Source organism: Chiloscyllium plagiosum, chromosome 26, assembly GCF_004010195.1.
Source record: "Chiloscyllium plagiosum isolate BGI_BamShark_2017 chromosome 26, ASM401019v2, whole genome shotgun sequence".
Taxonomy (NCBI): domain Eukaryota; kingdom Metazoa; phylum Chordata; class Chondrichthyes; order Orectolobiformes; family Hemiscylliidae; genus Chiloscyllium; species Chiloscyllium plagiosum.
This window is the reverse complement of record NC_057735.1, coordinates 22,493,420-22,506,636: the sequence shown is the minus strand read 5'-3', so window position 1 is coordinate 22,506,636 and position 13,217 is coordinate 22,493,420. Positions and strand designations below refer to the sequence as shown.

At 38.1% G+C, this 13,217-nt stretch overlaps 1 protein-coding gene across 4 annotated transcripts in view; it reads left to right on the top strand.

The window, feature by feature from the left end:
• The window catches only part of LOC122563195 (copine-8-like), a 583,848-nt gene that overhangs the window by 459,241 nt on the left and 111,390 nt on the right, over positions 1 to 13,217 (top strand). For all 4 annotated transcript variants that reach the window (XM_043716737.1, XM_043716734.1, XM_043716735.1 and 1 more), the window contains one exon: positions 1,311 to 1,372. In XM_043716737.1, the coding sequence (XP_043572672.1) occupies positions 1,311 to 1,372 (62 nt within the window). The remainder of the gene's footprint in view (positions 1 to 1,310; positions 1,373 to 13,217) is intronic.

The following is a 13,217-nucleotide window of genomic DNA, read 5'->3' as shown; positions in this document are numbered from 1 at the left end:
TGTCTATGTGGAGTTTGCACGTTCTCCCCATGTCTGCTTGGGTTTCCTCCAGGTGCTCCAGTTTCCTCCCATGGTCCAAAGATGTGCGGGTTAGGTGGATTCGCTACGGGAAATGCAGAGCCCCAGAGTTAGGATACAGGGTGTAGGTGTAGGTGGGATACTCTTTAGAGGGTCTGTTTTAACTTAATGGGCTAAATGGTCTGCTTCTAGACATTAGGAATGATGTGATGTCCAGCATACCTCACATTGATCATTGTCATAAAACCTTTTTCATACTCTATGCAGTAAGTAATGAAGAAATTCAACATTTGAGAAGGAAACTCATTAGATATCAAATTTTGTTAAAAACAATAAAGATAAATCTACATTTGTCATATTTCTTTCACTTTAAGTCATTCTGAGATATCTGAAAATTAACTGTTGTGAATAATTCAAGATTCCCTGCTTCCGTCTATGGAAACATAACATTCCCATTATTTGATCATTTGTCATGTAACAGGTTAGAAGGTATCTGTTCCGATTTTAATTTACATGGGGATAACCAGAAAAAATTAAGGGGAGATTTTGTGGAGAAGTTCAAAATTAAGAGGGATTTTGATAATATAGATCAGAAGAAATGTTTTCCACAAGCAGTAAGATTGGTAACCAGAGGATGTGGATTCAAAATGATTCACAAAAATTCATGGAGAAGATGAAGATATTATTTGTAATCAAGCAAACTATGATTATCTCAAATATACCAACAAAAAGGATGGTGAAAACAATAGTACTTGATAATGAATAATATTCAATAGTAAAAGTTATATTTTAATTCAAAACCTAAAAACGTGCAGTACTAAGGGGTGAAATCAGAGGAGTAAGATAAATTGGATAACTCTTTAAAAGAACTTACCCAGTCACCATGGATTGACGAGCCACCATTTATACTGCAGGTTTTGTCAATTGTTTGGCATAATGCAACAGTTATTAACATTCAGAAATAGGTGCCTAACTTTTATTGTATTAGTTATTTGAGTGCAAAGACATAACTGTGTTGCAGAGCAATGCAACTGCAGATTAAGTGCTTAATATATGTGCTTAATATATGGATTTTGTATAGGTGCGCGGCCCAACCAAAACCTCCACAAAACCAGTTCTGAAACTCAATTTGAATGACCACCTATCTTATAAATAAGCATGTATTTATTTTATGCAAAAGCTTTTTATGCTATCAATTTAGGTAAACTTTTCGATGATAAGCAATTGTGCCAACTTTTTCACAAGACAGCTTTGTCTTCTTTCAGTTCACCATATTTTCCCTTTCCCTCTAGGTTACATTGTTATCTTTCACAGTTGAATCTGAGCATACATTCCTCGATTATATTAAAGGAGGGTGAGTAAATTTTGAAATTAGTTGGATACAGATGCAATGTAATACGATTGTTGGTCAAAATCTTTTTTTCTTGCAAAATTGATTTATGTTCCTGGAGGAAGAAGACTCAGAAGAATATAATGTGATGCATGGGCTGTGATGCTCAATAATATATGGTATCTTAATAGGGGGTGAACCTATGTAGATATGTTTGAAGTTTTGATCCTTGATAACAATTGGCTAACAAACCATATAGAACTGCCTTAAATAGCGTTCCATGAAAATTGTCTATCGTATTAATCAAATTGAAATCCCATCTAAGAGTTCAAAGTTAAATCAATTTGTATAAAACTCAAAGTTTAATTAATGAAGTCTAAGATATTAAATTTATTTTCATTTTTTGCACAGACAAGGTTGGTTGCTAGGACACTACAGAAATTAGTTAATATATTCAAATAAATAAAGAAATATGAATAATGATAAATATGTCTCAGTTTGGTTTATATTTAGGTGTGCATTGATACATTCTTAGGTTTATACAATGTCATCCTGATTCATTTCTAGCACTTTTCCGTAACCAAATTGATTTCTGAGATGGCAGAATTGACATACGAGGAGAGATTGAGTTGCTTAGGATTGTAATCAGTCGGGCTTGAAGAATAAGGGTCGATCTCATAGAAACATTTAAAATACTAACAGGACTAGACAAATTAGATGCGGGAAGCTTTTTCACGATGGGGAGGGAGTCCAAAACCAGGAGTCATTATTTAAGAATGAAGGGTGAAACTTTCAGGAGTGAGATCAGAAATATTTTCACATAGAGATTGGTGAACCAGTGAAATGCACTATCGCAGAAAGTGGTTGAAGCCAAAACATTGTTTTCAAGAAGGAGGTAGATATAGCTCTTGTAGCTAAAGGGATTCAGGGATATGAGGGGAAGGTGGGATCAGGATATTGAGCTCAACGATCAGCCATGATCACATTGGATGGCAGACCAGACATGAGGGGTTGAATGGCCTACACCTGCTCCTATCTTCTAAGAATCACAGGTCATAGTTTCAAGCTCCTCTACAGGTTTTTAATGCACAATACTTCAACAAAGTAGAAGTATACAATTTTGTTGAGATATTGAACTAAGGGGGTCTGCCTAGCCAGGTGGCTATAGCCTAACCTGGTTTGTGATTTAGGGGATGGTTGAAAAATAATACCACTAAATCAATAGTTTAATTAGCTATTCATCTCAATTAATATTTTTTGGATTTAGCTGTACATTGTTGCATGTACCGGCATTACTGTAATCTTGGACCCCCGAAGTATTTGGTTTTCAATCACTGCAACTGCCAGAGAATGTGAATTATAAATCTAGTTTTTTTTAATCCAAATATCTTTCTGCAGAAAAATAATGGTTGTGATGAAAACATTCAATGAAGGAAATAATCATTTATCAACAAAGACAACGTTAAATATATTTAAGTGGGAATTTAAATTTGGAATTGCTTATTTTCTTTTAATATTTAGCAATTATTAATAAAGACATTTATATAACACTTAAAAGTTTAGATAAGCATGATCTGAACCATGTATGAGAAAATATATCTGACATGTTGGCTTAAGATGTAGAAGAGTATTATGAAAAGGAGACAAGCAGTGAAAAATTATAGTTCTGAAGTAAAGGTAGAAAAATAACACATTTTTGAACAGTAATCTCGTAATGATTTTCAAGATCAAAAGCGATTTTGTGTGAATGAAAAATGATGTGTTGTTTCTGCTGTATTGATAGCCTTGTAATTGAGGGAATATTCAAAATATCAGATTACCATTAGAAATTCAAAAGAAGAGACTGGAAAAAAGGAAGGTGATGGCCTAGTGGTATTATTGGTGAACTATTAATCCAGAGATCCGACTAATGTTCCGGAGATCTGGGTTCGAATCCCACAATGGCAGATGGTAGAATTTGAATGCAACTATCAAAAACTGGAGTTAAGAGTCTAATGGTGACCGTGAATCTGTTGTTGATTGTCAGGAACCCATCTGGTTTACAAATGTCATTAAGGGAAGGAAACTGCTTACACATGATTTCAGCAATATGGTTGGCTCCCAACTGCCCTCTGAGTAATTAGGGATGGACAATAAATGCTAGCCTGGCTGTTGACATCCTACTCCTGTTAATGAGTGAATAAACAAAAGAAGAATTCAAAAACTGTGGAATGTACTACCACCAGAAGAAACTGATGCATGAGACTCAAACAAAATTGTGCATGGATATGAAAAGGAGGTCTTTTTAAAAAAAAATCAGATAGTCCTTCGTGTGTTATAATTTCTAAGAAATTGAGTATGTGTGAGATGTACCAAACCTTATTGGTAAGTGCATTTGATAGCAAATCGAACTGCTAGCCCATACTTTGCTGTCAGAATCATGGTGACACTAATGTTACTCACTATTACTTATACGTAAGTGCTACTACAACTTTATGTAAGAGCAGATGCATCTAAGCATTACTGTTCCAATGCCATTATTTGCACAAAACAGCTTCGCGCTGTCGAGCTCAACATTGAAATTCTTTGAGTGACACATAGTTGCTTTGTTTGCATGGTGGATTTTTAAAAATTTATTCACATGATGAGGGCATCACTGGCTAGGCCAGCATTTATTACCCACCCTTAATTGCCTGGAGAGCAGTTAAGGGTCAGCCATAATACTATTGATCTGGAATCACATATACGCTAAGGATAGCACTTTATGGGCATTAGTAAAGCACATGGTTTTTCCAACAATTGGCAATAGATTCATGATCATCATTAGACTTTTAATTCCATTTGTTTTACTGAATTCAAATTCTACCGTTTGTGGTGGTAGGATTCAAACCCGGTCTATTACCTGCACCTCTGGATTAACAGTCCGGTAATATTATCACTGGGACATCAACTCCCTGTCCACCTTTCATTAACAACAGAGAGTTAAATCTTGCATTTCAGTTTCCTTTATACCATATGGTAACTGTTTATTTCTGACAGTTAACCACTCTGGCACTGAAAGTTAACCATTAACTGTGGAATCTCATTCCTTCAGGTTTCCATTGTGACAAATTTAAAAATGGAGGGGTTTTTTTAGTGAAATGGATGACCTTTTTCTTTCTGTCTCTTTCTCAATCCAGACTCACTTTCCCTCTTTGTTTCTTTCTATTCCTAAATTCACCCAGTGTAGCATACATTTCCTTCTCATGTCTTCTCCTGTTAATTTCTTAATCCTTCAATATCATTTGTAAAGGAGACGCACATTGCTGATGCTGGTTCCAGCTGCCTATTTTGCCTTGCAGCACTGTTATCAGTTACTTTCACTAATCCACTGTAAAAGAAAATCTAGAATCCTCAACACGCAAGGGCAGATCTAAGTAATTACAGGCACAATAGATTTCCTGCTGCTACAAATTATGACCTCTGAGTTTTTATGTAAATTAAGCAGACAAAATTACACAGAGTAGATGCTTTACTTGAGAGTTACGAAGGAATCCCAGTTTTAAAAACATCTTTTAAGTTGTATGAATGCAAATTTTCAATCAAGGTGTTAACTTTGCAGAACTATTTAAGTAATTTCATGACCACAGGAAACTACTCAACAATAATGAGACTTCCTACAGTGCATAAATTGAACAGTAAAAGGAATATTTCACAATCAGTATCACTTGACTAAACAATCCAGACACTGAGTAATGTCATTAATGTGATTTTTTTTGTACTTTGCTGATGCTATATAAAATAGTCTGAGATTGTGGTAAAAATAATGATGAGACAATCAAAGTTCAATTTTATTAATGTGATGGAAGTTATCACTGACAGTTCCATCAAAGGGAGGCATTGGCATAAGTGTTATTGTCAGTATTAATAATCCAGCAGCTTGGGCTAATGCTTATGGATACAGTTAGGAGATCAAAGGCTTTGGGGAAAAAAGCAAGAAAGTGAGGTTGAAGATTTAGACCAGCAAAGATACATTGAATGGCAGAGCAGATTCAATGGGCTGAATGGGCATGCTCTTGTCCTATATTTTATGGAAATTATACAGATAGTACAGCATTGGCCCAAAAACCAATGGCAAGCCTAGCCTGTCAACCCTATAAAGTCCTCCTTACTAATATCTGTGGTCTTATGCCAAAGCTTGGAGAGCTGTCCATAGAAAGTCAAGCAACAACTTGATACAGTCATGCTGACAGCATCATTAACTTAGAGACAGTGCTCAGGAGACCACCTTCATCATCTTGGAGTATGATCTGTAATACTTGGTGTGAGTTTGCCTCGATCAAGATATTTTACCTGTGTGGCAATGATTGTGATATCTCCTGTAAGAAATTGGATATGGATATTGTGCTATTGAAAAATCTACCAGACACTTATTACAAATCATTAGTCTGTACAAGTATTACATTCCTCAGACATGTAAGTGTCTGGACTCATAATAGCCTGCAAATTTACAACAGAACAGCATGCTTCAAATTTTGCGACCAGTGATTTGAGCTAAGATAGAGTATGAAATTTTCAAACCCTCTGGTCATATGCTCTGATGCAGTGCTGATGTCATGAGCATGTCTGATAGTTATACTGACATACTAACAATTCAACATAACACAACAGCCCTGGCAGGACAGATCCACCAAAAGTGGCAGCATTGTGGTAGATATTTTCCAAATAACCTGTTCACAGATGTTATTACACACTTCTGAAGAAGATGAGACTTGAACCCAAGCCTCCTGGTCCAGGGGTAGGGACACTACAATTGTATCACAAGAGCCCTAAAAGGGATTTGAGCTTACTGCAGTGAACTGCTTGCATACAGACTGAGGTTCCTTGACACTCAGTGCTGCACTCAAACAGGGAATACAGTCAGAAGGGAATTTCCCTGGGTGTCCTCAACATGGACTCTGTATCCCATAAATCTTCATGGTAGAAACCTTAATCTAGGCAAGGAAGCCCCCTCGCCCCCTTACCACACTTTACCCAAACTATTGCTGAGTCAGTACTCATCTATGTTATACCAGTAGGAAGGAGCATTGAATGTGCGACTTCAAAGTCCCTCAGCAAGAACGGCTCCGTAGCACTACTACTGATCAAACTGACTGAGACCTAAATAACATAGCTGCAAGACTGGGTCTGCAGCAGGTGGTGAGAGCCAACAAGAGGGTAAAATCTGCTTGACTGCACCCTCACCAATCTACCTGTCACTGATGCATCTGTCAATGACAGTACAGGTAGGAGTGACTACTTGACAACCTTCATATTGAGGATGTGTTTCATCAGGTTGTGTAATATTACCACTGCCCTAAATAGGATAGGTATTGAACAGCCATCAACTGTGGGCCATCAGCAGCAGCAAAATTGTATTCAACCACAACCTGTAATGTCATGGCCCGAAATTCCCCCACTCAACCCAATACCAGCAAGATCGGGATCAATCCAGGTTCAATGAAGAATTAATGAAAGCCTGCCAAGTGTAACTCCAGGCATACCCATAAATGAGATGTCAGCCTCTAAAACTACAAGATGAGACTTATTGCTGCAAAACAGTGGAAGCATCATGCAATGGATACAACTAGGAATCAGACCTGTGCTCTATTCCTATCAGGCCCAGTCTGAATGGTAGCAGATAATTAAACAGCTGTGGGAAAGGGGAGGACCTACAAATCCCCACATGATCAAAGATGAGAGCCTGATGTATTTTTAATCACCCAAATCTGGAAGTGCCAAATGAATCTTTCATCTTGGCCATGTCCTGAAGTCCATCGTATAACAAATACCAGTCTCCAAACAGTTTGATTCACTCTAAGAAATAGTTGAAGGCTCTGGATACAGCAATGGCTATGCACCCTGATAACATTCTGGCAATAGTACTGAAGTCTTGTCCTCCAGGACTAGCCAGCCCTGAGTCAACCTGTCTCAGTACAGCTGTGACTGGCAAAGCGCAATATTGCCCAGCTATGTCATGTCTGCAAAACGCAGGACAAATCCAATCTGACCAAATATCACTCTGTCATTCCACCCTCAAATATTCAGCAAATTAATGGAAGTGGTTGTTGGCCATGCTGTCAAATAGCACTACATTAGCAATAATCCACTTGCTGGCATCAGTTTGAGTTCCTCCCTGGTCACTTAGCTTTTAACCTCATTACAGCCTTGGTTCAAGCAAAGACAAAAGGGTTGAACTGAAGAGTAGATGTACTACCATTGACATCTTGACTGTATGTGACTGTCTATGGCATTAAGGACCCCCAATAAAACTGAAGTCAATGGGAATCAAGAGGAAAGGTCTCCACAATTTTAAATCATTCTGGCTCAAAGAATATGGTTGTGATTGTTTGAGGTCAAACATCTCAGTTCAGAACAATGCTTCAGTAGTTCCTCAGGGCAGTTTTGTAGGCTATAATCATCTTCAGCTGCTGCATCAATGACCTTCCATCCATTAGATGTGGGCATATTTTCACTGTTTTTTGCATAATGTTCAACATCATTCATAACTCCTCAACCGTGGGCGGCATGGTGGCACAGTGGTTAGCACTGCTGCCTCACAGCGCCAGAGACCCGGGTTCATTTCCCGCCTCAGGCGACTGACTGTGTGGAGTTTGCACGTTCTCCCCGTGTCTGCATGGGTTTCCTCCGGGTGCTCCGGTTTCCTCCCACAGTCCAAGGATGTGCAGGTCATGTGAATTGGCCATGCTAAATCGCCCGTAGTGTTAGGTAAGGGGTACATGTAGGGGTATGGGTGGGTTGCGCTTCGGCGGGGCGGTGTGGACTTGTTGGGCCGAAGGGTCTGTTTCCACACTGTAAGTAATCTAATCTAATCTAATCTAATCTAATCCTGGAGGTTGCCAATGACTAGAACTGGACTCACCTTGTATAGTAGCTACAAGAGCAAGTTAGGGGCTAGGAATACTATAGTGAGTAAGCTGACTTCCCAAATCCTGTCCATCATCCACAAGGCACAAGTCAGGAATTTAATGGAACCACCAGGACAAAGCAACTCACTTGTTTGGCACTACATCCAATCACTCCCTCCACCACTGATGTTCTATAGCAGCAGTGTGTACTACCTACAAGATGCACTCTGAAAATTCACCAAGGCTCCTTAGACAGCACCTTCCAAACTCTACAACCACTTCAATCAAGAAAGACAAGGTCAACGGATACATGGGAAAAATGCCACATACAAGCTCCCCTCCAAGCCACATACATTCCTAACTTCAAAGAAAATTGCCATTCCTTCAGTATCACTGGGTCAAACTCCTGGAACTCTGAACAGCTTTGGGAGCGTATCTACAACATATGGATTTCAACAGTTCAAGAAAGCAGCTCACCACCACCTTCTAAAGAGTATGTTGGTCCAGCAAAGATATCCATGTCCCATGAATGTATTAAAAATAAAAAAAATTCCCAGTAAACTCACCACAAAATGTTAAGTTTACTTACTCTAATGCAAGTAAAATTTTAGCAATATGTTAAATATTAATTACTGTAACATCTCGTGCCAGTGACATTTACAATTCACAAGTGTGAAAATTCATTCCTGCTGTTTTTAATTAACTGTTGGAGATTTTTAAAAGGTTACTTTTTGTCTCTTACATCTTTCTTTCTTAATCAAATTCATTGCTTTATTATGTTTTCTGTCCATGATTTCACATTGACTTAAATGTTTAAACAAATGCATCCTGGTTTAGACTCCATGTCGCTCACCAAGAATCTTTCAATTTGAATACCTAGGGTAATATAGGATTCCCACAAATCCTAAATTCCCTCCAGAAGACATAGTGCTGAAATGTAAAGAAACCCAAAGAAAGTCTACAGACTTTTGTAAATCAGAGTCACACCTGAATGCAAAATTTGACCAATGTTTTTATCAGCCCAGGTTCCTGTTCCTTATTCTTCCCTAATCCTCATCCACCACTCTCTCAATCTCATCCAGCCACACCCCATACCCCTTCGACCCTCCATCCATGCCCCGTCATACTCCAATGCCGCATCCATGGCCCCATGTAATCCTCCATAGCCACTCCTCCAGTATCCACTATGGGCAGTTCCTCTGGAGCAATAGCAACGTAATAGCAATGGCAATCCTTTGAGATGGACATTGAAACAAGGAGTAGAAACAGGAATCTTTGGGGAAATGCAGCAGGTCTGGCAGCATTTGTAGAGAGAAAGCTGAGACAACATTTTGGGTTCATTTCAAACTATTTTGAAGAAGATCCACTGGACCTGAACCATTGATTCTGCTTTCACTCCACAGATGCTGCCAAACCTGCTGAGATTCTGTAGCTGTTTCTGTTTTCATTTCAGATTTCCAGCCTCTGAAGTTCATTGTTGCTTGGTTATTGAAACAACAATAAACGTAACTGTAAATAAAAATACATAATCTGTAACTAAAAAACATAATCTTTAAATATGTTTAAAAATTCAGACTAATTTGAAACAAACTTAAATTCTCTTAGAAGATCATTCAAGTCAGATAGCTGTTCATTAACTATGTCACAAAGACATAAAATGTCTTTAATCATCTCTTTCAGTCAAACTGTGAACATACTCCCTGACTGTGATATATTCTGTGGCTTTTAAAGCCCTGCCAAGCATTGATAATCACTTCAGTTCAGAAAAGAAAGCCTTAGAAACAAGACAGTGTATCCTATTGACACTATAAAAGCAGCTGGGCTTTATTTGCCTGACTGTATCAGATGCCTCATCAATTAAAGTAGTCAAGGGAGCAGGTGCTTGTATTTTTCTCTGTCAAAGCTTCAGACCTATTTGGTGCAAATTTAAAGTGTGATCATTGCAATCATGTCGAGACTGAAACCCTTTCAAAGGAGATATGAATTTCCAGTGGCCAACTCAAAGAAGCATACAACAAGATTTTAAGACTTTTCCTGTTACAAACGCATTTAAATCAACATGGACTGAATATTGAATTGGCAACCGAATCACTAAATTGCAGAGAAATGTATTCCTTGTTAAGTTTCAAACACAAATGAAAATCCAATGCCATCTTTATATATTTCCTTTCTGGTGAGAGTTTGGTGGAATCATTTGTTTAAACAATTATGAACCGTCAATATATAACTCTACTAATTAAAACTATCCCCTTATCAAACTCTTCTGAATATGACAGACAGACAGACATAAAAATAAATATGTTGGGGCAGAAGGAAAGACTGAGGAGACAATTTAACGATCTTTGTCCACAGGGTACGTTGAGATGGTCCTTTTGGCGTTTCTGGACTTGCTTCTCACTCTACCTTCTCTATGCCTTTTCACTTTCTTGCAGAAGGCATAGAGCGATGGGTTTATATTTTTAAAGTCTCTGACTTATTGGTTAAAAACCATAGCTTGCAGCAACTGATGAAGACAATTAAAATTGCTTTCTTCAGGGTTGAAGTTTTTTTTTTCCATTGAAGAGGGAAGAATAGTTCCTTGCCTTGCAGAGATCTAGTGGCTTCTGATCAAACATTCACACCCATAATCTGCCTGGGAATCAATCATATAAGGTTTGTCAGCGAGGTCACCTGTTCCATAGACCAGTCAGTTACTTGTTGCTGGCCGAATTTCTATTCATGCACACTTCTTGGCTCCAGCTTATCTGCAACTAGACTTCTCCCCACCCCCACCTCTCTGCCCCCTGAATTCTTCAATAAACAACAGTGTAAATAATGCTTACAAGAAGTAACAACTAGCTTGCTTTTAAAAATGCAGTAGTACTTCCCACAATCTTTGTTTCTTAAACAGCCTTTTTCCTATCTCATTCAATAATATGAGAAAATAAAGAGATACAATCTTTACATGTTATTTTAAACATTTTCCCAACATGTAATGCAGTCCCTAACTGAATTATTTGGTATTTACAATATAATGAACCATCCGCTACCTATGCCACATTCTTGAATGAAATGAGAGTTTATAAATCTTTTTTTTTACTTTATAGGAGATATATAAAGACTTAAAAACGTTAGTTTTTTCCTTCAATGTAAAGAGGCAAACATTTTACTCATTTACCCAAATCACCTCTTAACTGTATTTAAATAGATTCAAATAAATAGTCTGTCAATATCACGCACTAAATAAATAAAGATTTGAAAAGTTTCTGTATGGTCTTTTTCAATAAGCAATCAAAACACTCTACCAGACCTTCTGGAATTGATGTATCCTGGAAATCAAACACCTTGCCCATGCCAGTCTGCAAGATATGCCTTCAGTTACCAGTCATTGGTCTGGGCAAAACCACAAGAGATAGAAACTAATATTGGTCCATTTTTAGGCTTTAAATAGGTTGTGACATGTTGGGAGTGCATTTTGGACAGTAGAGGTCTAACGTTCTTCAGAAATGGGACTCTGGCCTCATCAGCGTATTACTGATAATGTCTTCCATTCAGGTTTCCAAAAGATAACGAATGTAGGCTGCACCCCTGGCAGTATGCCTGAAGTAGAACCTTCAGTGTGTTGGGGATGCAGTGGAGAGGATATGATCAAGAGGAGAGGGAGGTGATTGGGATGGAGGCAATTAACAGTTTTCAGGACTGCACCTTGCTGTTCCACGTTCAGGAAAGCATTAAAGGTAACATTTTGGAAATGGCCTCAGGGGTTTCCATAGAGGCTGCAAGTTTGTCCCCTACTCTGGATTCAGTAGTCCTATCCCCCACTGCGTTCAGGACAGTCAATTCCTGAGAAGTGGACTTCAAACTCATTATGTTCCCGGTTTGCTATTGTAAAGAGCCAAATGCCTGTTTCTGAGACAGACATTTGATATTTATATAGCAAACTTTATCATTTGGCAGAGTGCAGTCCTGCTGCTGAAATTGCTTGGCCACAACACAAGCCATATTGAACATATGTGAATTGTTTTATGCACTAGACACAAAACCGTCTAAGACATATGGGGGCTGGAGAACATTGGTTCACAAAGCACCACTGAGAGCAACACGATATACACTAATATTCATTTGTTTAGTTGCAGATTGCTCGAGTTCCTTATTTGACACTTGCATTTGTTCTCCATTTCATGCTAAATGTTAGTTTTTTTCCTTTTGACTTTGTTCAATATAGCTTGCCACTCTGCCTGCACAGACATATTGGCCCACACCACACAGCACTTCTATTATTTTGGAAAAATGATGTTGGTTGTGTCGTGTCTGGTCTAGTAGGGCTTGATAAAAAAACAACAGATAAAGTATTCCATTCCTCAGAACTGACAGTGTGTTTAGCACAGAAAGGCACACAGTGAGAAATAAAACTGCTAAGTGTTCAGCCACAGCATGAGAATATTTGTTTTTGATAACTTCTACCCACTGAGACAATAATGCTTAATGTAGGAATTTGCAATGATTGCTCCCAAAATTTCAGTAAATCAGTAGCTGCTGCTATAATCATAAAAATTATAGCATGAAATGAGGTCAATCACTTGCTGTGCCTGTATGAGTGCTATCATTTGAGTTGTAGCAATCTACCTTTATTCCAGTGAACTTTCACTGTATCCTTTGAAAGGTCATTTTACATTTTCAACTGTGTGTACTTAAGGTTCTGGAGGATATCATTAAAATTACCTCCCTGCTTTACTCCCTGATCTTAATTTTCTTTTGAGTGTGTCACTTTTATAGATCTGTTGGATTTTGTCCTGGATGTATCAGGCCTCTCAATGGGATGCGATCATCCACGTAAAAAAGAATTATAATTCCAAATTCAATAACTTATGTATTAATCCTAAAACAGGTACCATAATGCTATTATGACATTGTCCGATTGCATAAAAATGTATGAAATAGGATGTAGACATCTTGCCTCCTCGAGACTGTAGCTCTATTTACTAAGATCATGGCTGATCTGTTGTGTTGAGAGTTCTACATTC